Below are 22,828 nucleotides of genomic sequence, written 5' to 3' on the forward strand. Positions count from 1 at the left end.
GCAAACAAAACCAATCATTACAAAGAACTAAGCAATTCAAGATGGGAAGGCAACGAAGAATTAGACAGGGGTGCCAACATTGAGTAGCGTTAACATTTCCTTTAACAATAAATCTGAGCCGCTGGAAATAGATTACACTCAATTATTAATTATTGAGACCTACAACATCCATTGCAATTTTAACAGATCAATCTTCTTTTCATTCATCATTTATCTGATGAAAATTACTAGATAATCTAATAAATGGTGCCAGTCTAGATGGGAAATATTCATTCATAAATTATTTTTAATTTTCCTTGCTTTCAACGAGCACACGCTTTCCCCCTCTGTTAGGTAACATTGCTGTGTTCGATTACCTATCGAAATTTCTCTAATTTAATCTGCCTAAACTCTGGTTTATTTCAAGTTTTAGGACAGTAAATCCTGCTAGTACACTTTATCTTTCACTATTTACAAACACCACTAGTTTTACTACTTTCCTTTATTTATCTTTATGTAGGTATATTTTCTTTTTATTTGCCATTAATAATTCTGCAAAAAATAAATAAATCTGACAGTTGTCTACGTTATTTAAACTCTTCTTTTAAAGGGTCAATTTAACAATAGTTTGCAATAGATATAGTAAGAGATAATAACCCAAATCTGAAACGATCATTTACTGCTCGAATTGGATATTACCCAGCATTCAACTTCCAATCATCTCTTAAATTACAATTTCTAATGTTATTATACATTTTTTCGAAAATGGCTTAAAAGATTTAATTTAAATTTCGTTTAAATTAGTACAAGTAGGCTCATCACTTTCGATGATATAAAACTCGTATTACGTGCAATATTTCGTTATAATTATGAAAAAAACCGCCTTTAATTTGTAAGGTATTACTTAAATTATTTTTGAAAGTGTTATTATGGTATCGTAATAAATGAACTTAAATAGAGTTAAATAGGTACTCAGAGCGGATGGCGTAGCAAAGTCTTTCATCAATACATGTGTACAATATCTAGCCACAGCCTTAAAAGATTTTTTAATCCCTGACGCAGTTTCAAGTAACATGTTCTGTAAATAGTTATTTATATATTGCATTACTAGCGAACAAGCAGATATTAAAGTCAAAAGGTGGGTACTACAGTAGAGCCAACAAAACAGGTTCTTGGGAAAAATGAATTTTTACCAAAGCTTATCAACAATTTATTTGGGACTGAACTTGTTATACCCTGGCTGATCCTAAGCAAACAGACCCAACAAGAGTTCTTAAGGTTGTTCTGTAAGAACTTTACACAAGTATGAACGCATGCACAATAACTTGGCCTCACAATCTTTACATTCAGTCTGTAATTATTATTTTTTCCTTCATTGCCGCTGTATTACCCCAGAAATGGTAGCTTTCTATTTATAAGTTAACTAAGTCGGAGAAGTTTGAATAAGCGCTTGGCAATTGATATTTCCAGCTCCGTTCCATACTCTGATTTTCAGTCACAAAATACAGGATACCATTAGAATAAACTCGAAAAACTCTGCTGAGAAAACTAACGCAAATTTCTCGAGAACTACTCTCAAGGTTCTTACTCGCCCTTTTTTTTTTTTTTTTTTTTTTTTTTTAACTTTATAGTACACTGAAATATAATCTTACAGGGAGCTATCCCAGAAAATTATCATTAAACGAATCTTTCAAGAAATGACGAACAAATCTAGTCGTATGTAGGTTTACGTAAAACCTACGACCATTTTCTTAAAAAAAGTGAACAATTTTTTGAGAAAAAAGGTATTTACGGTAGAAAAGTTTTCTTTAAACTGACTAATACTATTTATTTCTATTATAACTTGATTTTTAAACTATAAAGGTTGTTTACAATGAATCTAACAAGTAATAGTTAATAATAGTGAACTGAAGGTATTTATAAAGCCAGTAGAGTCCACTCTGCTATCAGTTTGAACTCCTATGAACGCAAACTTATCTGTTTCACAAGCTGATGTCATATATCATATTTAAACAACGTTTCTAACTCAGATTTATAACCATCCTCCGGTTACTACTTTCAGAAAACCTCTATTTCTAATGTTATATACCAAGAACAACTTAAAAAAAAAAGAAAAAGTGTAAGAGAATTAATGATTCTAAAGCAGGTCGTTAACTTTAGAGCTCTATGACTATTTATTTCAATTTGATTTTTCTATTCAAATCTTTTGTAAAATACATTCATCGTTAGATTCGATAAATTTGACAGAAAATGGAAAATTACTTCTGATCATGAATTATGAAAAGATAAAAAAAAAAAGAAGTGCATTCAAGATTTTTCAAAAAGCAGCTGCAAGTTAAATTGTAGGAGCTATCGAATATAAACTATTGGCTCTTGATAATAATGAAGAAATAGCCAGATATTAACTATGTCGTATCGTATGGTAAAATAATTAAGTAACTTGCAACTTGGAAATAATTAAATCTTCTAGTCTTTATATTAAGACAAACAAAGTATTCTAAATATAACATTCATATTCCTGCAGTATCAAATTTCAGTTCGAGTGTTATGAAAGTTGTTTTGAAAATTTACAAGAGCAACTGTGGCTTAGATGTGTATGAATCTAGGAGAATAAAAGCAGAAGGAAATTTAATCCTAACGAATCTTTCTTTAGAATTCATTTAGAAACTCAAATCGCCAACTCTAATTAAAATGGAATTGTTTTCTCCAATAACCACTTTTAAATACAAAATAAGCGTCTAAAAAATTATGAATAAAGTGAATATATGTAGCTGACTGTAAGCTTTCAATTAAAGCATATTGATTCTATCTGCTTACAATAAAAATTTAAAGCAACTTAAAATTCACTGATAAAATCAAATTTCAAGGAATTTACTAACGAATTATCGAGAGATATTTCCGCAGAAGATAGTAAGCGTTGGTCTCGAGAGTAATTAGTAAGCTAGGAAGCAAAATGATTCGGAAACCTACCTCCATAACAGCTCCACTGTTATTTCTGTCTTAGTAGCCATTCCTGTCATCAAATTGTTTGCAATCAATCTTTCTAGTATAATCACTACACCATCACTGATACCCTAGTAAACTTGCTGAGAACACTTCGAACACAATGTGTAAGAACAACATTTATAGCTGAAAACACTACCTTTTTTTGGTGTTCAGTAAAAGGAAAACTGATATGTGATTTTTAAAATTAAAGTGTTCAACGATAGTGACGAAATAATAGTTTTATCTAAGATAGGAAGTCTATGTAAATACTTATATGTCGTAGAGAGATATATCGGCCCTACTTTCCTGTTTTTTAATATTTCTAATCATGGGATTACATGATGTCAAGATGAGGCAAAACAACTGGCTCGTCATTATCAACTACAAAATGTAAAAAAGTATAAAAATATAGAATAAATATGAATCATGCAACCAACATAAATATAACTAAAATAGGAAATACACCAATTCTTATTTGCATATATAACGTAAATAATAAATTACTTTTTTCTTTTTTTTCAGAGACCGCATTCAACGTGCAGAGGGTGACGCATCATTGTCCATCCTTGAGCTTTGTCTATCTTATTTTCAACGCTGAAGATATTGGCCAAAAGGTATCTCTGCTTTATGGAGATAATGAGGTCACGGTCGACCCTATTTAAATACTTTTTTTTTGTCATTTCAAGGATATAATTCTTAGTTTTACAATAGATTCCATGGGGTTGGCCAGAAATTCGCGACCCAGTAGGTCTATCAGGCAGAAAATACCAGGCAGGAAAATATCAGGCAGGGTGGGGCAAAAGGTATGAACCGGTTTTAAAGGGATGTAAAACAAAAAAAATTCAACTTACAGAAATTATGTTTATATTGTTTAATTCAGTACAGAATCTAGTTTTTTACATTAAGTTTGAAAGATGATATCACGTAGGTGGCGGCCGTCAGCCGCGATGCACTCTTGAAGGCGAATTCAGAAGTTTTCAACCGCTCTTCTGCACATTTCGATGGGTATTGCCGTAACTTCCTCGCTGATTCTGTCCTTAAGTTCTTCCTGGGTATGTGGACGATGTTTAAAAACTTTTTTCTTTATCTACCCCCAAAAGAAAAAAATCACAAATGCTCAAATCTGGTGAGCGCGCAGGCCACTCCAAGTCACCCCTCAAAGAGACGAGCGCTGGGGAAACACTTGCCTCAATCTCGCCATTGAAATCCTAGCAGTGTGGGATGTAGCCCCGTCCTGTTGGAACCAGATGTCTCCCAGATTAGTTGCTTCACTTAATTCTTTCAGCTCAGGTTCAAAAAACTCTTCCAACATTGTCACATAGCGCTCAGCGGTGGCAGTGACGGTTCGCATTTGTGATTTTTTTCTTTAGGGGTACATAAAGGAAGAAGTTTTTAAACATCGTCCACATACCCAGAATCAGTGAGGAAGTTACGGCAATACCCATCGAAATGTGCAGAAGAGCGGTTGAAAACTTCAGAATTCGCCTTCAAGAGTGCATCGCGGCTGACGGCCGCCACCTACGTGATATCATCTTTCAAACTTAATGTTAAAAACTAGATTCTGTACTGAATTAAACAATATAAACATAGTTTCTGTAAGTTGAATTGTTCTTGTTTTACATCCCTTTAAAACCGGTTCATACCTTTTGCCCCACCCTGTATATAGAGAATTTTGTTGTTCGTTTGTATTGCAGCCAAAACATATTTTTGCAGATACTTTCTTTTGTCTGATCTTCTACAGTAGAGATTAAAAAAGTCTCTGAATCGTTGTTGAAGTAGTGAAAAACGTTTAAAATAAGTTCAATAACTTCAACTGTAAGCCGAATAATAAATTCTAATCAATTATGATTATAAGTATTAACTTAAATTAACTAAATTTTCAAAACAAAATACAAAATTTAGTCAGGAGATACTTTTTTTTCTGCGTTAAATTAGTAAAATAGACAAAATGCAATCGCTTTCTGCAAGAAAACTGTTATTGAGAGGAATGAAATGAACATGAAAACCATGGTTTACTCATGGCAATGGTAAACTATGATCTATTTTAGATATAAATAAAATTACTAAACTAACTTAATTTATGACTTTATAATGAATGTAAGGTTAACTACGAATTAATGATTAATTAACGATAGAGATGACGTGATTTTTCGGAAGGATGTTACTCGCAAAGTGAGAGTTGGCATGATGAACTGCTGACTCGTTAAATTGTTAATTTGAAATGATAATTGAGCTGTTGATACAAATCGATTAACTTCACTTTTTGAAAATATCTTAAATTTAACTGTCAAAGCACATGATTCAAGACATACCTTTTTATATTTATAATAAATTTCCCAAATAATAAAGATTATCACCATTAAACGACAAAAAAGTTTTTGCTACTGAATAGTAAATAATTTATTTCAGAATTCAATTTTGATTATCTCTGTGTTCTTATGTAAATCGTAATAATTCAACTGAAATTCAGTAGCAGGCGCTGAATGATAACGATAAATTTATTTGAATTTATATTACAAAAGGGAATTTTAAGAACCAATATATTATTTCTCTTTCATTTTTTGTTTTATGGAGTTAATCGAGTGGTGCAATGAACGGCTCAATTGATTGTCCATTTGCTCCCAAGTCTATTTCGATGAAGGAGAGGATGGCAGCAAATGGTGTACCCTTAACCAATCTCCCCATTCTTACAGCTATAACTATTTCTTACAGTAATAAGAATCAAGAAAAAGAAGAAAACTACTACTTCTGACTGTCGCGCTACATGATGGCACCAGAGCTAAATATCAAAGTTGAATAATTTTTTTCCCAGTTAAAGCCCAAAATCAAAACTTCGCTACACCGTTCTTCCGAATGAGGGAAATCTTTTCCATCGATTTGATGGAATACTTTTGCAGGGCAAAGTTCACATTAATTTTTGACTGAATCGCTGTGAATAATCAATGGGCTGAAAATTATACAATGGTTTGCTGTAATATTATTATTTTTTCAGCGCCTACTAATTAGCTACAATGAACAAATCTTATGCTTGAATTCTTATAAATAATTAGAAGATAAGAAGGAGACTTTTCATTTTTCCTTTGTTTTTAATAATTAATGACAAAATTGTGAGTTGACAAAACAGTTATTTTACAACTGAATATAAAATATAATTCTTTTATATATATACCTATATATTTTTTTTTTAATTCGGCGGGGCAGAAAAGCACTCACGAGAAATTGCCTTTTATCATCCCTTAGTTGGAGGGGTTGAACCATGTATGCGAGTAAAATATTCCACTTTGATGTAGACAGTTATTAGAGGAAAAGGTGACTAAAAGATGGGATAAATTAAATTCCCTCCTAAGTGAGGGTGAAATCTCCCTTTGCGAGAAAAATCAAACTTTTTTTTACTCATGAATCACAAATACATCGCCACATTCTTTTCCTAAGGTTTTCAAAGAGATCAGGGAATGTTGTCGCGCCTTTAATTAAAAAAAAGTAAAATGCGAAATTGTAATAAAAATTAAAAATAAACAAACAAGCAACCAAAAGAAGAGTGAAGAGCTTTCCGAATCGCCCAACAATGCTTCCACGGACGGACCTTCGAGAGAGAATTGAGAATGAGAAGGTTTCTCTGTCGATCGCTCTATATCTCTAAGCATGGAAAGAGAGAGAACTCGCTATTCACCGTTCTCAATCAGGACTTAATTAACACTTTCACAATAATTAATAATCTAGGAGAAAACAAGTAAAGGAACAAAATAGAGCCGACATTCCTCTTTTATCTAAAACAAATATTTATATTTCAAGCATCCCCCAGCTGGACTATTGATTGATTAAAATATATATAAATATACGAACTATTTTAGATCAATATTCTCAATAAGTTTGGCCAGATAGTACAGTCTATTTCTAACCTACAAATTCTTTCAAATTTACTTCTTTCATTTAGAAAAAAATCATGATTTGTGTTAAATATTTTTATTGTACTATATTTATTGCTAGTTAATACTTCATCTTATAGCAACAGTTTCACATTATTTGGGAACATAGTTTAGTCAGAACAAAAAACAAAACTCAAAGACTCTATTGTACAGAATTGAAAAAAAAAATTATAAATTTTCTATATACAAACGACCATATATCCTTATAAATTATAAAGAAGCATTACAATTAACAAGATAATCGATTAACAAAGATCGTAGAACATTCGATTACGTCCTTAGAATAGAATAGATTAAATTAGAGAGGCCTCAAAGCCTACGCCACTGCGACCCCTTTGGATCTATTGCGGCTCCCCGATTAAGAGCTCGCCCTCTAGACCCGTCCGTTTAATCAGACTCTTAATTCTGGAGAGTGGCTCCTGGGTAAAGCTCTCAGGCCTTGGTTTTTCCTCCCCGAGAAGTAACATCCTTAGCCATACAAGCCCTGATTACGTCCTTACTTAATTTTAGACATCAAGAAAATATATTGTTCAATTCAATTTCATCAGTCATCAAGTCTAGCGAAGATTCCATTGTGTTTTGAGTGAGATATGTAGCGATATATTTGTGTCTGAATGAGGTAAAAACAGGGCAAGTAATCAGCTAGTGCTGTAAATGATCAACTTCGCTAGATTTAAGTTCAGGGAATTATGAAATAAGCGAGTTTTTTTTTTTTTTTTACTTGCAACGCGAATCTGCGTGATTAATCTTGACTTGTTTATTTGAGAAGGAAACTGAAATTGTGGCTCAGGGTTACCCGGTGCGCTAATATGTATTTTATTCAAAGTGCCAGAAATATAAAGTGAAAATCATCACACAGTTTTATCTGGCTGCATAATAACAAATCTAAATTGGCAAATTTTCTTCACTCGCTGGATTTCTCTAAACCTATAGTTTGTCCTTCACTTGCTATCAGCAAACTCATATTTTCTATTAGAAAAGATTTTCTTTTAAGAAAATTTAGATTGAACTTCGTGTAAAGGTGGGGAAACAAAGAAAATATGTTTTTTCTCACTAGCACAAGAGCCGAGAGGGTAGAGGCGAGGCCCGCAAAGCTATGAAGTATTGTGGTACTGGGTTCGATTCCCGGTAGAGATTGGATTTTATTTAAAGGTTAATATGAGAAATAAAAAGTAAAGTATGTTTGCTAATCGCCTATGGCCATAACAACACCTAATTGGTAGTTGGACGGAAAGCTGACCTGAAAAAATAGCCACCGAAAATATTCAAACTGAGATCGTGAGCCCCCACACAAAAAAAAAAAAAAAAAAATGTTTTTTACAAATTATTTTATTGTCAGTGCTTGGAGTGAGCGGTAAGCATAACTGAAAATTCAAAAAATTTCATCAATCTCTAATTAGATATCTAAATTTTTTAATAATGAGGTAGCAAAAGTCCATCAGCGTTTTTGCAAGAATTTTCATACTTCTCTATAATTCCCATTTCACGATGGGTAAGCTATCACCTCTTGAATTCTATTTGGCACAACCTAACAGGGCCAACTTAAGAAATTTCTCTTTTGAGTGGGGGTGAATTTTCATCTTTTAGCAGACGGAGGTTTCCAAACCTGTGCAGCAGTATTTTCCTAAACTTATTCATGATTAATTAAGACCACATTGATGTTTTCGTAAAATGATTAATTTTATACTTCCTACAATTATTAATTATTTATGAATATTACTTAAACAAACTTTATACGCAAAAGAAAGTGTTTGAGAAACTTCTGAATGCGCAGCAACAACGGACAGTATAATGATATTAACTTCAGCAGTTCAGTTTCTACTCAGTTACTAAAGATTATTTGAACAAATAAAAAAAGAAAATCATACCAAATTGTTTTCCGGAAACACAACTGCCTTCTCAATATATCAGAAAGTATACTGAAATATATTTCCTCTAGTCAGGCACATAGGAGAGAATATTCCCATTTCTCTGTGTACCAGCGCCAGCCGTGGATACAAACAGATTATGTAATAAACCTCTATTTATTCAGGAACATCAACATTCACCGAAATGTTGCCAAGAAGCGATCGGTAAATACAAAAAGATGTCTTCAAAAGAACCTATTAAATTTCTATTAGTCCTTTTGAATTCAACAAGTTACCTCTTTTATTTTTCTCAGAGCTAAAATTGGCCGTGAACTTCTACTAGCAATCTGATCATTAAATTATGTATTCCTTAAGAGCCCCATTGATTTAGAGTGTTTATTTGATAAATAGCTTTGTTTGAATAGGAATAGCGTGTTTCATTTTATGGTCAATGACCTATTTGCAGCGTCCATCTTCAAAATAAGTTTGCAATATCACCACAATATCAGAATGACCACCAATTAACAAATTATTATTATTATTTTTATTATTTAAGGCGCGTCAACATCTATGGTTATTGGCGCCCGGAGCTTTTTTCAGTGCACTGCCGCCTCCGGACAGTGTTTTCTCGTATTATTATTATTTTTGTTTCTAAGAGTGAGCTCTTAGTAAAGAGATTTGAAACTATAGAAAAATATCTCGAAGGGCGGTAAACGTAATTTCTTAACTTACTCAGCAAAGAATTTTGGACTGCAATTATTAGAGCTGATAGATATTGGAATACTTGGCTGACTCCTATACTTCAAATCCGTTAAATCCAAATCGATTTCAAGAACATTATATACCAGTACTTGCAAGGCTAATGTTAGTTGTGAACGACTGTCAAACAGTCACCGGTAAATAAAAAGAACGTTTCTTCAGTTCTTTTCGTTAGAGTCTTAAAGCTGATCTCCTGTTAACCGACAGTAATTGTTGAGTCCCACATATCTGACAGTGTAGACGCAAGATTTTGTTCCCTAACTAATTCGTACACATTTTCTGGCATCATTAAACACTCCAAAGCGTGCTGGACTGATTAGAGTTAGATAAACATTTTTGCCAGCAAGACAGGAAAATACCTAAAACAAGAGATTGATTTTTCTCCCTTAGAAACTTTAAATCACGTTTGTCTTTTTAAAAACAAAAATACAGAAGGAAAAAAATATCGTTTATTTCTTGATATAATTGTTAGGGTGAGTTACTAAGGCGGCTGCTACAGTCCCACTTCATTTCAATTCCTTTTGCTTTCAATCCAGTGTCTTGTCTTCTATTTGAACTGTTTTCTTTACCGTCAGCTTAATGAGGCTATTTCCTTTTTTCAAAAATAATTCACGGTTATCACATGGTTAAATTGAGACAACGGTGTCTTTTCAAAGAAATTATTCAGGTAGAATGGATTTTTGTTTAGTAATGTTATATTACAAATATAATTTGAAGCAAACACGAAGAATAAAAGAGCAAGTATTGAACGGCATGACAAGCAATCAGCAGACAGTTGATTTAACTTAAATAATTGAAAGATTATTGATAATAAAATTTGAATAAAGAGTTATCCATCCATTAAAGATAAAATTAGAGCAAAATTTGTAGCAAATAAAAAGAAGCTAAAAATCATTTCTTCAAAGAACACACATGAAACTAAAAGCTAACCATAAAGTACGCGTATAGTGATAATCAAATCCAACAAAAGGTGAACGAACTTAACACAGAGAGCGTTCTCGCAACGATCGGCCAAAAAAGTGTATAATTTTTTAAACACAATTTCCGCCTTGGTACGGGAGTTGCCCATCGATGGTGTGTTTCCCACTAGGTTCTAACCCAAGGATTAGAACTGAAATAGATTAACTCTCGACAGCCCGAGTATAATGCCCGGGGAGCGGACGGTATTTCGAATATTTGGTCCGGATCAAACCTGTTTGAATGGTCGGCACGTTTGAATGGAACCTCTTTTATCTACACCACGATTTTTGTTCTTTTATTTAAGCTGTTTTCCATATTTATCTATTTCTATAAATTTAGAGTCAATTGTGCAGATAGAGGGCCTTCATAGTTCATAAATTTTGGTGTTGAAATCCATTAATAACTTTGAATACTCATACAAGTCGCGGAGTCAAATGGTTCTTACCAGAAACATTGGAGCTTAGAAGATAAAATTGCCAGATCATAATTGCCACGTACGAACCACCAAAAAAAAATTATTTTTATTTTATACACTTCAAAAAAAATCGCTTAAAAGGACTTGAAAATGCGGAAGCGGAAGCTATAGTAATGTCGTTGGTAGAAATTTCAATCTAAAACAAAAATCTGGAGAATATTGACGTCAAACGGACCACTCTTTTTTATTAAAGAGTCGGAAACTGTCGATAAATATAAAAATGTAAATTTAAAAAGTAAGCACGCAAAGTACTAATTAACAGCTAGACTTATTCATTAAAGATTTACTTCACTCTCAAAATTATAATCACTCTTAAAAAAGAGATTCAAATTTTGTGCGAATCCTCAACAATCCTTAAAACTGATAAAGATCTTCAGTCTATTTAACCGCAAAAACGATGGGGGTTGTTGACTAGCCAGTTCAGCCCAGACAAGCAATCTGTAAGCTCATCATCATAAAATTACCACATCTATATACACTTTATGAACGCGTATATTCTAGGACAAACTCCGACACATAAGGAAACTACAATAGATTTTTAGGTAGCGGAGAATTCGCTTATTAAGCCACTCCCTTTTAAATTTTTAACCTAAATCAATAACAAATTAATTAAATATTCCCTCAACAAAATTTAAAAAAATAAATAAATCATTTAAACGAGAATGCTGGCTCCAATTTTATTTCTAAACATGAATTATTCAATGTAATAGGCTTTTCATTTGACGAAGTACTTATAGGACTGTTTTGTTGACAAACAAAGAAACTTGGACCATGAAAGCGGCAGAGGATATGATTCTGATTCTGACTCTTTAACCAGAATATTGTTCTTAAAATTTAGTAGGTAAGATTGTGACACAAAAATCAATTAAATGATTCTGAATATAGACACGGTATGATATGTGATTGAGTATAATAAAGAGAACGCTAAAAGCAGACCAGCAGACTGTGCCATATACATATGTGACGACCTTAATTTGAAAAAAAATAACGAAAAAAAATTAAAAAATTAAAATTAAACTGATTCAAGAATTATAAAATTTACCCTTTTATTGAGTTAAAAACTTACAAATTAAATCTGATTAAATAACTAAATTATAACCACGTCTAAGGTTATTTTTTATTTTTAATTAAGTCTGTAAAGTTCCTCAAGTAAAACACAAAATGAAGTCTGGAGAAATAAGGAAAGGATACTGAAATAGTAAGTATTATTTGTGCGGAAAAATTTTGGGTTATTGAAGCGCAAAGTGCTTTATTTCTGTTTCATTATTTGATACCTTGAAGCTCATTAAAAGAAGCGCTCTTCTGAATATGTCTACATCGCAAGCAATTTTTTGCAAGATATTGTATTTTAAAGATTCATTTTAAACTGTTGACCCCCGTATGGTGGTCTGGACCCTTAGTATAGTGGTGTTTCGACGAGAATTTGTCAAGATGGAGCATTTGAGTGCAGTATTCTGAAATGAGTTTACAATCTTCTGCCATTTCTTCAGTCCAATAACTTTGATGAAATTTGCAAAATACTAATCAATAAAGGTGTTCGGACAAGGGTTACGTCTGATCATCTTTGGAAAATCACATTTATTTTGTTGTATCTTTAAATAGTCAACATGCGTGTTAAGTCGCATCACCATTAATGATCTTACAAACAACAAGGGTTCGGATGTAAGGGATTCTGATACTTCTAATTTTATTTTACAATCATTTCTAAATCTAGTGGAGATCAACAAAAAAGAATCTCGTGGCATATTGGTAAGGAGTTAGAAATAATACAGTTTCTACCGACTGGACATCGCAGCATGTGAAACTTAGTCGCAAATAAGCGCAGAAATAAAGAAAACAATACTCCATACATAATCTAAAAGTGCTTCTTTTACATTGACTAAGCTTGGGCTGCAAAAATATATCCAAACAAAATGATAACTGCATTGGTTTGTGATCGAATGAGATTCTATCTCACACAACTATACTCCTCATAAAATGTGTTTGGTCTCGCAGTGGTGTTAGATAATACCATTGACTTTATCTATCGTAACGAGTATGCTTTTCTGTTTTTAACTTTCAGAGGTTCAATCATCATCAGAGGTGATGAATCTCCGAAAGTTAGAAACAAAAAAAAATCATGCATAGATAAAATCACCTATATTCTTCAGAAGTTAGATCTTTGAGCAATCAACATTTCGAAGCTCTTTGAATGAGAAATAAATAGGAATTACATTAACCAATTAAAGTCTTCATATTTTTTTTTTTTCTTTAGCATCAGAGAAGTTGCAAATTATGCAAAGGTTATTGATAAGTTTTCCTGTTCCTAAATTGATCATAAATGTTTAACATAATGGTTAAAATAATCGTTAATTAAATAAAATTCTTTGGAAATTTCTGGTTCAAATTTCTCGCAGCAATTTCCATCAAAAATGCAAAATCCTTGAGGAATTATTTTATAGTTTCATGCGAGTTGATCAAGAACGTTTGATTTTGGCACGACTTCATTAAAAGAAGGAAAAGAAACAGAAGATAGTGATGCAGATTAAGAAATGATGTAATATTTCCAGCGAATAAACAGTATTTTTTACAAATATAGACTAGTATCTGTACAAGGAAACAGCACATAAAAATCTAAAGTGACGTCGGAAGTAGATCAGTTTTTAGGATATATTTCACCAGCCTAAATAATTTTTACTAACGAAGAAAAACCGCAGAGGTGAAAAACTAATATTTTGAAATCTACATTAAAAAATAACTTTGGTGTTACACCTGAATTTTTGTTGAAGGAGAGATCACAGGCATGCAAAAAGACTTTTCAGGCCGCTGCCAACACAACTTTTACGCACATATTGACTGGAGAACACTATTTTTCGAGACAGAGTTATCTGTTAAAGATAATGGTGGCCATGATGCGAGCTCCAGACACTCCTGAGAAAGGAAATTCCAGCCAATTGTACAGAAACTTTGCCCTTCCAACTTCCCACTTCAAGTTAAAAAAAACAAACTGATTACGGATCGCTTCAACCCTAGAGTATTAATTTAGGATGAAAGTATTGCAGGTTAACATATGTGTGTAATTCAAAACGTTCTTCTGAATGTAATATTTACTGAATATTGTAATGCTTGTAACTATTTTACAGCAAATTTTGTGTTACTGAACGTTACCATACAAACAACCACACTGAAGATGTCAGTCTTCAATCGAATTGCGATTTAAAAAAAAATGGATCCTATAGGAAAATAGAAAAACGATCTTGAGAGAGAGATTTAACAAGCTTAAGTGCCCTCCAAACACTTTCAAAAGTGTAAACCAAAGGGCTCATCCCGCTTACAAGACAACGTTCGCCCACACAAATTTGTCCCTTCACTAATTACTATTCAAAAAACTGAATGAGCCGAACATTGTTTATTCTGCTCCGCCCATCATATTACAAGGCCTTTTACCAACAGATTACCACCTTTTCAAGCATCTGGATTACTTTTTTAATTATAAAAACCATTGAGAACCAGAATTACAGAGAAGGGACAAATAATTTGTTTCTTAAAGGCAAAAATTGAATTATATTATTTTCAGTTTACTTTTATAAGCACTCCCAAAACGTTTCTTCTAAACTAATAAATAATCATGTATTAAATAAATATATTTAAATGTATCAAAAAACCAAATAAATAATCCAAATTTTTGTGAAATTAAACAACATCAATTGCTAATATTCGATGCAGCCAAGCAACAAGTATTTACAACAAAAAAAGAGTTACAAACATTCCCTTGGCGAGCGAATTGATCAGTTTACAGTAGGAGAAAGAAATAATCGCCTTTTAGGGGTCAATGAATTATCTCTGGCTGATTCGGAAGTCATTCTTTGATGATTTAAAAAAAAATAATAATAAAATACAAAGACCAACTCATGGACAGAGAAGAAGATAGACAGAGTTGCTTTCTTTAATAAGGGAATGTGCTCATAAAATTCAGGACAATTGGGCTGCAAACCGGCAGCACTGAAGATTAATGTGAAGCAGCAATCTGGTGATCTTTGAATTCCTCCTTATTTATATATCTTATAAGAAAGTAAATTGATATAAAGGTAGAAGTAAAGCTAATATAATGTAGTAATTCCCTAGACATAAACGTCCTTATAGTCATAACAAAAACTCTCACATTATCTGTAAAGCAAATTTATTAAAATTAGTACATAATTCAGAAGTACATAAAACAAAAAATGTTTCTAAATATGCTCCGTGAATAAAAGTGCTGAAAAACAATTATGTTAAATAAGGTCTTTAATTTCTATGTTTTTTCTACTAGCATATCTTCAGATGATAAGTACGTCAACTTTTCCACGCAATTTTTAATAAAAATATAAATATTCTTTTGTAATTAATATTAAAAAAACAAATAAATTCAAAACTGATAGACATTTATAATTTAAGAAATTATTACTATTTAATATCCAGAAAGAAATAGAGAAGACATAGTTTAAAGAAAATCAATGTGACTGTTATATTTTATTGATAGACGTACCTGCACAACATTATGTTTACGTATATAAGTACATGTCCGAAGTACGATGCCTGTACACCGGTGGTCGTTACACGACTGGGAAAGGCCACATGTAACAGACAGCCCGCCTTATACGCCACAGGGCTGCCAACCGTACAGTTAAAAAATCTCAAATGTGGGAGATTATTGTATTGGGGTAGTTTTAATTATATTATGGTTACAAAATTACTATTCAGATATTTTAACACATTAGAACAGTGTTTTGATATTATTTTTACTTTTAGTAAGCGATTATTTCTGTTTAAATTGGAAAAAAAGACTTTGAGTTTTTCTCTTATTAGAAAGTAAATAACAGTATCTAATTTTGAAATTTTAATTTTCAACGAGGAAGGGATTAGCTAAGTGATTAGCAAATACTGGTTTCCAACGTGGAGATCACGGGTTCGAATCCAGCTGCTGGCCCTTACATTTTCTCTAACTAGGAGCTTCTAACAAGCCACAGTCAGAAGAGATGAACAGTAATGTATGCAACGAGAGAACACTGTTAGGAGGCCGGCAATGCTCTGAAAAAAGCGTCGACCCCCAACAACCTCAGACGACGCGCCTCAAATTAAAAAAAAAAAAATAAATAAAAAAAAAAATAAAAAAAAATGAATAATAAAAATATCCATTATTTAGATAAAACCAATATAGTAAAATGTCCATTAAATTTGAAATAAACTTTTTATTACACCAGTTTAGTTTATGTACATTACAATAATATATTGAAAATAAATAATTACAAACCTTTACAATGTAAAAAACCAAAACAATGAAATACTCGTTTTTTTTTGTTTTTTTTTGGGGGGGGGGGCTATGCCTGTGGCCATTAGCCAACGATTCAAGAACAGTATGTTCAATATTTAAATTTAACTATCATTTCCACTATTAAATCATTTAAGCTTACACTTTAATACATCCCTCATTAATAAATTCTGTTAATTCTTCGCTTGTGGATCTAACTTCCTGTATAATGTTAATATAATTAAATGGACTTTTTATCTTTTTTTGAAGAGAGCTGAAATACTCGTTGACTCTTGTACCAGTAACATGTAAATAGTAATGGGATAAAGCTGCCGGAAGGAGAAAGATGTTCCTTCGCTAGGGACCAGCTTGGATAGTTGAATTGTACACTGTGATGTCCTCTCATGTCCTTCAGACTTTAGTCCTTTAGTTCCATCCTTCTTTTTTCCTTTTCCTTTTTGCATTAAACTTCCTGCTTTTTTCCCCATCTATCTAATCCGCTCACTCCTTCTTAACACGTGAATCGCGGCATCGTTGGAGACATTTTCGAGATACTTTCAAAATAGTGGTAAGCCTTGTGAAGAGGGAATTCCGGTAACAGAATTCTGATCGCTCGGTTACAGTCAGTTCCATGGAGAGGTTCAATCTAAATATTAAGTTACAATTTCCTGCAAATTTAAATTTGTTCACACAAAACTATCAAAAATCTACTCTTTCATTCTCAGGGGACCTCAAAATAGATTTTAAGAAAAAGTAAATAAAGCAAACTTAAAGTGCATTGAATAATTATGTAAAAAATTAAATACAAATAACCAGAATAACCGTAGTGAAATAGCGGAGGCATTTATCCTAAAAAAATACCAACGCAAATATTTTTTGTTTATTGATGAAGATGAAACAAGATATTAGTACGCAAAAAAGTAATGTTCCAGGTAAAATCACAATGAGCATTGCACATCCGTTTACATGTTAAATACCACTTGTACATACTGCAAAGTACCCCATTTCCGTTTCCACTCGTTCCATTCTACACTTGATCAATTGGCTTTTTCAATCAACTGAGATCCAATTTGACCTAATCCAGGCTACCTTTACTAAGACTGACTTTACAGAGTTGAGCCTTAGTTGTGGCACTTTATCTAGTTTCAAGCAGAGTAATTACCTAAGAGAGTATCTGTAGTAGATTCTTCCACATTGGCTGCCATTACCCGATTATGATAATATCTAATAAAAATATTTCCTCCAAGTCACAACGCCCCTCTTTTTTAATTCTATATTGGAAGAAATTTTGAAGTAGTTGCCCAAAATATGCAAATTCTTCTAAATGCTCCATTAAATTTAAAACTGCCATTACTTAGAACAATTGATTTTGGTTTTGCCAAATGGTCTGAAGACCAACCTACCTTATTGCATTCATGAAGAAGATCTTGGAGCTATAGCTATGAGTTACAGTGCATTTGAAGTTACTGTGTTCCCATGTAAAAAAGTAAAAATATATACGAGATAATTTATTTCTAACTTATAAATGGAAAAATATCTTTATGCTGTATTTTGAAATTAATCTCGGTGACATTACTCATCGTAACATCAGGTTGATTCATTAGTTTGGAGTAGAGGACTTGACTTCCCCTTTATGCCATACGCCATCAAATTCCCAACCACAAACAATTCATTAATGATATCAAATGGAAACTTAGTCGAAGTCACTTACTCAAACTGATAATCATTCTAAGTACAAAAACGATCAAGAATACAAAAAACGACGGATAAAATCAGAGGTATTATCCAGCATTATTGCTTTTAACGTAAAGAGTTATGTTTTAAACGGACTACAGCTTTTGACACAACCACCGCATTTTAACAATTTGAAAAAAAAATATAAGTGAAAGTAAGATATTTGTATTTTTTTTTATTTTGTACTTAATTACTTAATTTACTTACTTAAATGATGGAACAACCTGCTGATGAGTCTCCTCAATAAGCCTCCGCCAGACATACCTGTTTTGTGCGGCAGCCAACCAGGTAGTAAACTTGTGTCCGTGGCAACACCATCAATCGGCTTCGGCTGGCCAATCTTTCTAAGACTGTGGATCTCTTCCTTTAACACTCTCCTGGCTATTTTGCCATCTTCCATTCTGATAATGTGTCCTGCCCATCTTAGTTTTTCCTAAGTTGATAAACCTTGCCACATCCCATTTCCTCACTTAGGCTATAAAGCTGCTGGTTTTCCCTTCTACTCCATATCTGCCCGTAAACTAACTGGGCCTTATATTTTACGGAATATTTTTCTTTCAAACGCCTGGAACTTCTTTTCATCTGCCTTTCTGGTTGTCCAGGTTTCCGAGGTGTTTTCATAAAGTCCCATCTTCGTCATTCTTGAAATGAAAGTGACCAGGTTAGTCCTCGGAGCTGTTTGCTAAGCTCAAAATAGCATCTATTGGCTGCAGCAATTCTCCTGCCTAACTCACCGAAAATGACATTCTGGCAGTTTACTTCTGAGCGAGCCCAGATAGACAAATTGGTCTACCCACTCGCAAGTAGTTATACTTCGCATCCAGATTTCATGTATTTTGTTTTTGTCCGGTTTATTTCTAGACCAAAACCTCTTGCAGTAGCTTCCAGTTTCGTAAATGCATTTTCCATTTCCCTCATAAATCTTGACACCATATCGATATCGTCTGAATAGGCGAATAGCTGATAAATACCGTGCTGTACTGTGATTTTGTACTAGATTTGAATAAAAAGTAATTTTAAATAACGAAATTATATGTGGGTAAAAGTTCTTAAAAATTATTCGAAAAATATTTGTATTAGTTCATTAAAAGGGGAACATTTTAAAGTATTTTATCTTGATAAATCTCTGCAACTCAGAATTACCAAGTTTAATATTATTTTGAACAGCAGAAATGTAACTGCCCCTGAGGAACAGATTTATTACGAATAATTTTAAATTAAAGTGATAGATTTTAGGTATTTATTTATTTATTTAACATTACCTTGTTTTGATACAAACATGTATCAATAAATAGAAATAAATAAATAAATAAATAAGATAGATTTTAGGTGAATTCAAAATTTAAAAAGTCATTGGTGCCATTTTCGAAAAAATTACAAAGAACTGAAAAATCTGAACAGTAAAGTTAACTTCTATTCTGCTAATTTAAACCAAAACCTCAAAATCACAAGAGGTAATAAAATCAAAATAAAATTACAAGTTCTGTTGTTTTTTATTATTATGGATAGTATTAGCTGAGTGTTTAGCGTACTGGACTCCCACGCGGAGGTCCCGGGTTCGAATCCAGCTGCTAGCCCTTAGATTTTCTCTTCTTAGGAGCTTCTTACAGCTCACTGTTGTCTGTAACGAGAAGCATTGTCCGAAGGCCGACAGTGCACTGTAAAAAAGCTCTGGTCACCAATAACCTCAGATGTTGGCCTTACCCAGAGAATGACTTCTTTCCATCCTGGATAACCTCTCATAAGGCTATATACGCTCTTCGTGGTGCACACCAGGGTTTATTCAATAACCGAAAATTCTTAAAATACTTGTACTTTTGAAGACGATTATCAATTATCACCCAAGAATTTGATAGTTTAGCCATATTTCCATCAATAATCCTGTAAGCGCGCGAGGACGCCTGCACCCAGAAGCGGAAAACGCGAGAGTTTTAGAGAGGGTTAATCTCTAGTGCCCTTAGTGCGTAAGCCCCACCATCTCGACAAGGTTGGACACCAAGTGGGGTCAAGGCCTGAAAGGCCAGGGCCATAAAGAGGGCAAACAAAAGACACCTAGACAACCTCTGCAGATGAAGATGAAAATAAAACTGATGCTGAAGAGAAGTGTAATGTAAAGGAAACAGGAAGGCGGTTGTTGCTACTTCTTCTTGCCGATGAACGAGATGCACTGTAGCCTGGAAAGAAGAGAAGTGAAAACACAATAAAGGTTATAAAATGCGAGGCTACAGAAATTTGGCGGGAACCAAAATGCGGAAAGAGCTTGGCGGGAAATTTAAAAAAGAGGGGGCGCTGAGAAAAGCTGTGTACGACTGAACAAATCCTTTCTTTACTTCATCAAACATCTAATGTTTTGACACTCCGCAACATCATGTATTTCTCAAGGTGGATTTCTTTCTACTACATTATATTGCAGCACTTAAATTTCTGTACCTCATTCTATTCATTTTTTATTTTTTCGTTTTTGATTATGATTTTTCATTGACAGATGGCTGTTATTTTTCCTTGAAACTTTGATCTTATTAGTTTTCTTTATTCTTCGCGTGGTTTGTATTCACCTTACTACTTAGCAAATTTCTTCGTTTTTCGGGACGAACTCTAAAATTGAAACAATAGTTATCAGTACTCACAATACACGTCTACTCTATCAGATTCATATTTATATGATTGTAATTTATGTCAACCTTCAAGGAAAGTCAGCTGAATTCAACAAAAATTTATGTTAAATGAAAGTTTATTAATTAAATATTAATTATTTATTTAAGGGTAGATCGTATGTGTTGACTTTAGAATTTTCTGTTTTCTCTTGTGTATTTTCTTTATGTTCCTAGTCACGTGATTTAATCAAATATAATCACTCCGGTGGGTGGATGTAAAAGATGATAGACATTGTAACGCAATAATATCTATATTCTGTAGGATGCAACTGAAGTGTGTACAAGTGTTGAAAATAAAAATTTGCTGTATAAGGTTTAACGTAGGCCACAGCAATGGCTTGCGTGAAGCACTTATAGGTGGGAGGTTGACAAGCCGCAGATAGAAGCAAGGAACTGGCAGCCAACTCCGGGAGACATCCTGTTCTACTTACTTTCAGCAATACCACTCACCCTCTTCACATGGGTGAGATGGAGGCTGAAGTTGACAGGCTTGGCTCAAAGTCCCCCAGCGCTTCTTTCCGACATAGCCACCCGCTTCCTATTGCTCCGCCACTAACCTACCAAACCTTTTTCTACCACTATAAACTGCTCACAGTACACGGCCTAAACTTCAGCCACTAGTTCCAGCCGGCTTTATTTTCCTAACATGTGTTCGCCGCCATCTTATCTACTAGTAACATTACAATTCTATTTTATTGAAAACTGTATTTACTCAAACTTTCTTTTCTATTTATTTACTTCTTAAGTTAAACCACCATTTCTCAACAGTTAGTAAGGGAGCGAAGAAAACAAGATGCCCTAAACTGTAAATTACTTTTTTCTTTTCCTTTTTGAACCTTAGTAAAATTCTCTATTATTACATATTAACTAAACTTAAAACTGTAAATTATACTAAAATGGTATTTAGAGGAAATCCAATCCCTTTCAAATCCCTTAAAGTTCGAATTTCCCTGAAAAACTATTTCAAATAAACATTACATCACCTATATTTGACTCATAAATCAAGAAATAAACGGGCATACAGATAAAATTTCACCACAATGCACTCGGTTATGAAATCATGCAGTTCTTATTGTAGCTTCAGTCGGTCAGAAATAGTAATGGTTTAAAAATATTCTACGCACTGTAATCGAAAGAAGAATTGGTGGACAAAACAAATTTTTCTATAGAAGTTACCGCTAGAACTCTCTAACGTCCTAAGCCTTTTTGGTTAATAGCCAATTTCCTTCTAAGTACATAAATAAAGCATGGTTGTTGGCCATTAAATAATGACCATGGACAATGGAAATTCCATTAATTATTCCTTGTGCCGCAGAACTCTTCCAGCTAGACTTCAGGATTCTAGGTTCTGCCTCGTGGGCCTGTAATATGATTTTTGTAGATTTTGACAAACCTAAGAATAAAAAAAAAGAAGTACATATTCACCCATATATTCACCTATGTTCATGTTGAATGTATGGTGATGTCCCATGGCATTTGAGGATGCAAATTAGCTATCTGATGATTTATTTTTATTATTTAATATTAAGGCGCTTCACATCTGAAAAGTCATAAATGCTCAGAGTTTTTTTCAGTGCACTGCCGGCCTTCGAATTGTGTTGCAGGCAACAAAATTTCAATCACCGGACAAGAAGAAATTTCTAGGAAGAGAAAATCTAAAGGCCGTTAGCTAGATTTAATCCGGGATCTGTGCGAAGAAGTCCAAGTTAACGCTATCTGCTAAGATAATCCATCCCTTAATCTTGGCTATTCATTATAAGAAGTCCATTGCACAAAATTTCCTTACAAAAGAAATGTGGAATTTCTAGTCTGAAGACTCTTCTCAACGGCCAGGGAAAGAAAAGAAGCAGAAGAATTTCCGGAGTAAGTTCTTATTAATAAAAAGTAAATATATGCATCAGCTACGTAATCTATATAAGTAAAAGTAGATTTTTACAGCTATTATCCATGAAAAACTGGTTATTAATACATAAAACAGAGGCAAAAGCTAAAAAAATATAGTCATTTCATCGCATTAAGACAACTTTGTTTTATTAAGTCCATTGTCTCCTTAATATTGTAACTTGAATTCTCTTTAGACCTTACAGAGACAAAGACATGTTGACTGAGACAATATAACATGGTGCTGTTATCAAAATTTAATAGGAAGCAAATTGCCCTAGTTCCATGCCACATTTAGCACAATTCCGACACTTGTCAAGTGCTAGAAAATTATACAAGAGAAAATTACTTCTAATAAAATA

At 33.1% G+C, this 22,828-nt stretch overlaps 1 protein-coding gene across 14 annotated transcripts in view; it reads right to left on the minus strand.

Moving 5' to 3' along the window:
• LOC141461393 (uncharacterized) overlaps positions 1–15,582 on the minus strand; it is a 561,940-nt gene extending 546,358 nt beyond the window's left edge. For 6 of the 14 annotated variants that reach the window (XM_074142529.1, XM_074142519.1, XM_074142454.1 and 3 more), the window contains exon 1: positions 2,950–3,142. In XM_074142529.1, the coding sequence (XP_073998630.1) occupies positions 2,950–2,999 (50 nt within the window). In that variant the 5' untranslated portion in view covers positions 3,000–3,142. Of the gene's footprint in view, positions 1–2,949; positions 3,144–15,435 lie in introns of those variants that run through there. The other 8 variants (XM_074142462.1, XM_074142448.1, XM_074142439.1 and 5 more) reach the window with 4 other exon arrangements.
• Positions 15,583–22,828: the final 7,246 nt, after the last annotated feature.

This window comes from Rhodnius prolixus, unplaced genomic scaffold, assembly GCF_049639745.1.
Source record: "Rhodnius prolixus isolate KJV_2025 unplaced genomic scaffold, Rpr scaffold_1, whole genome shotgun sequence".
Lineage (NCBI taxonomy): Eukaryota > Metazoa > Arthropoda > Insecta > Hemiptera > Reduviidae > Rhodnius > Rhodnius prolixus.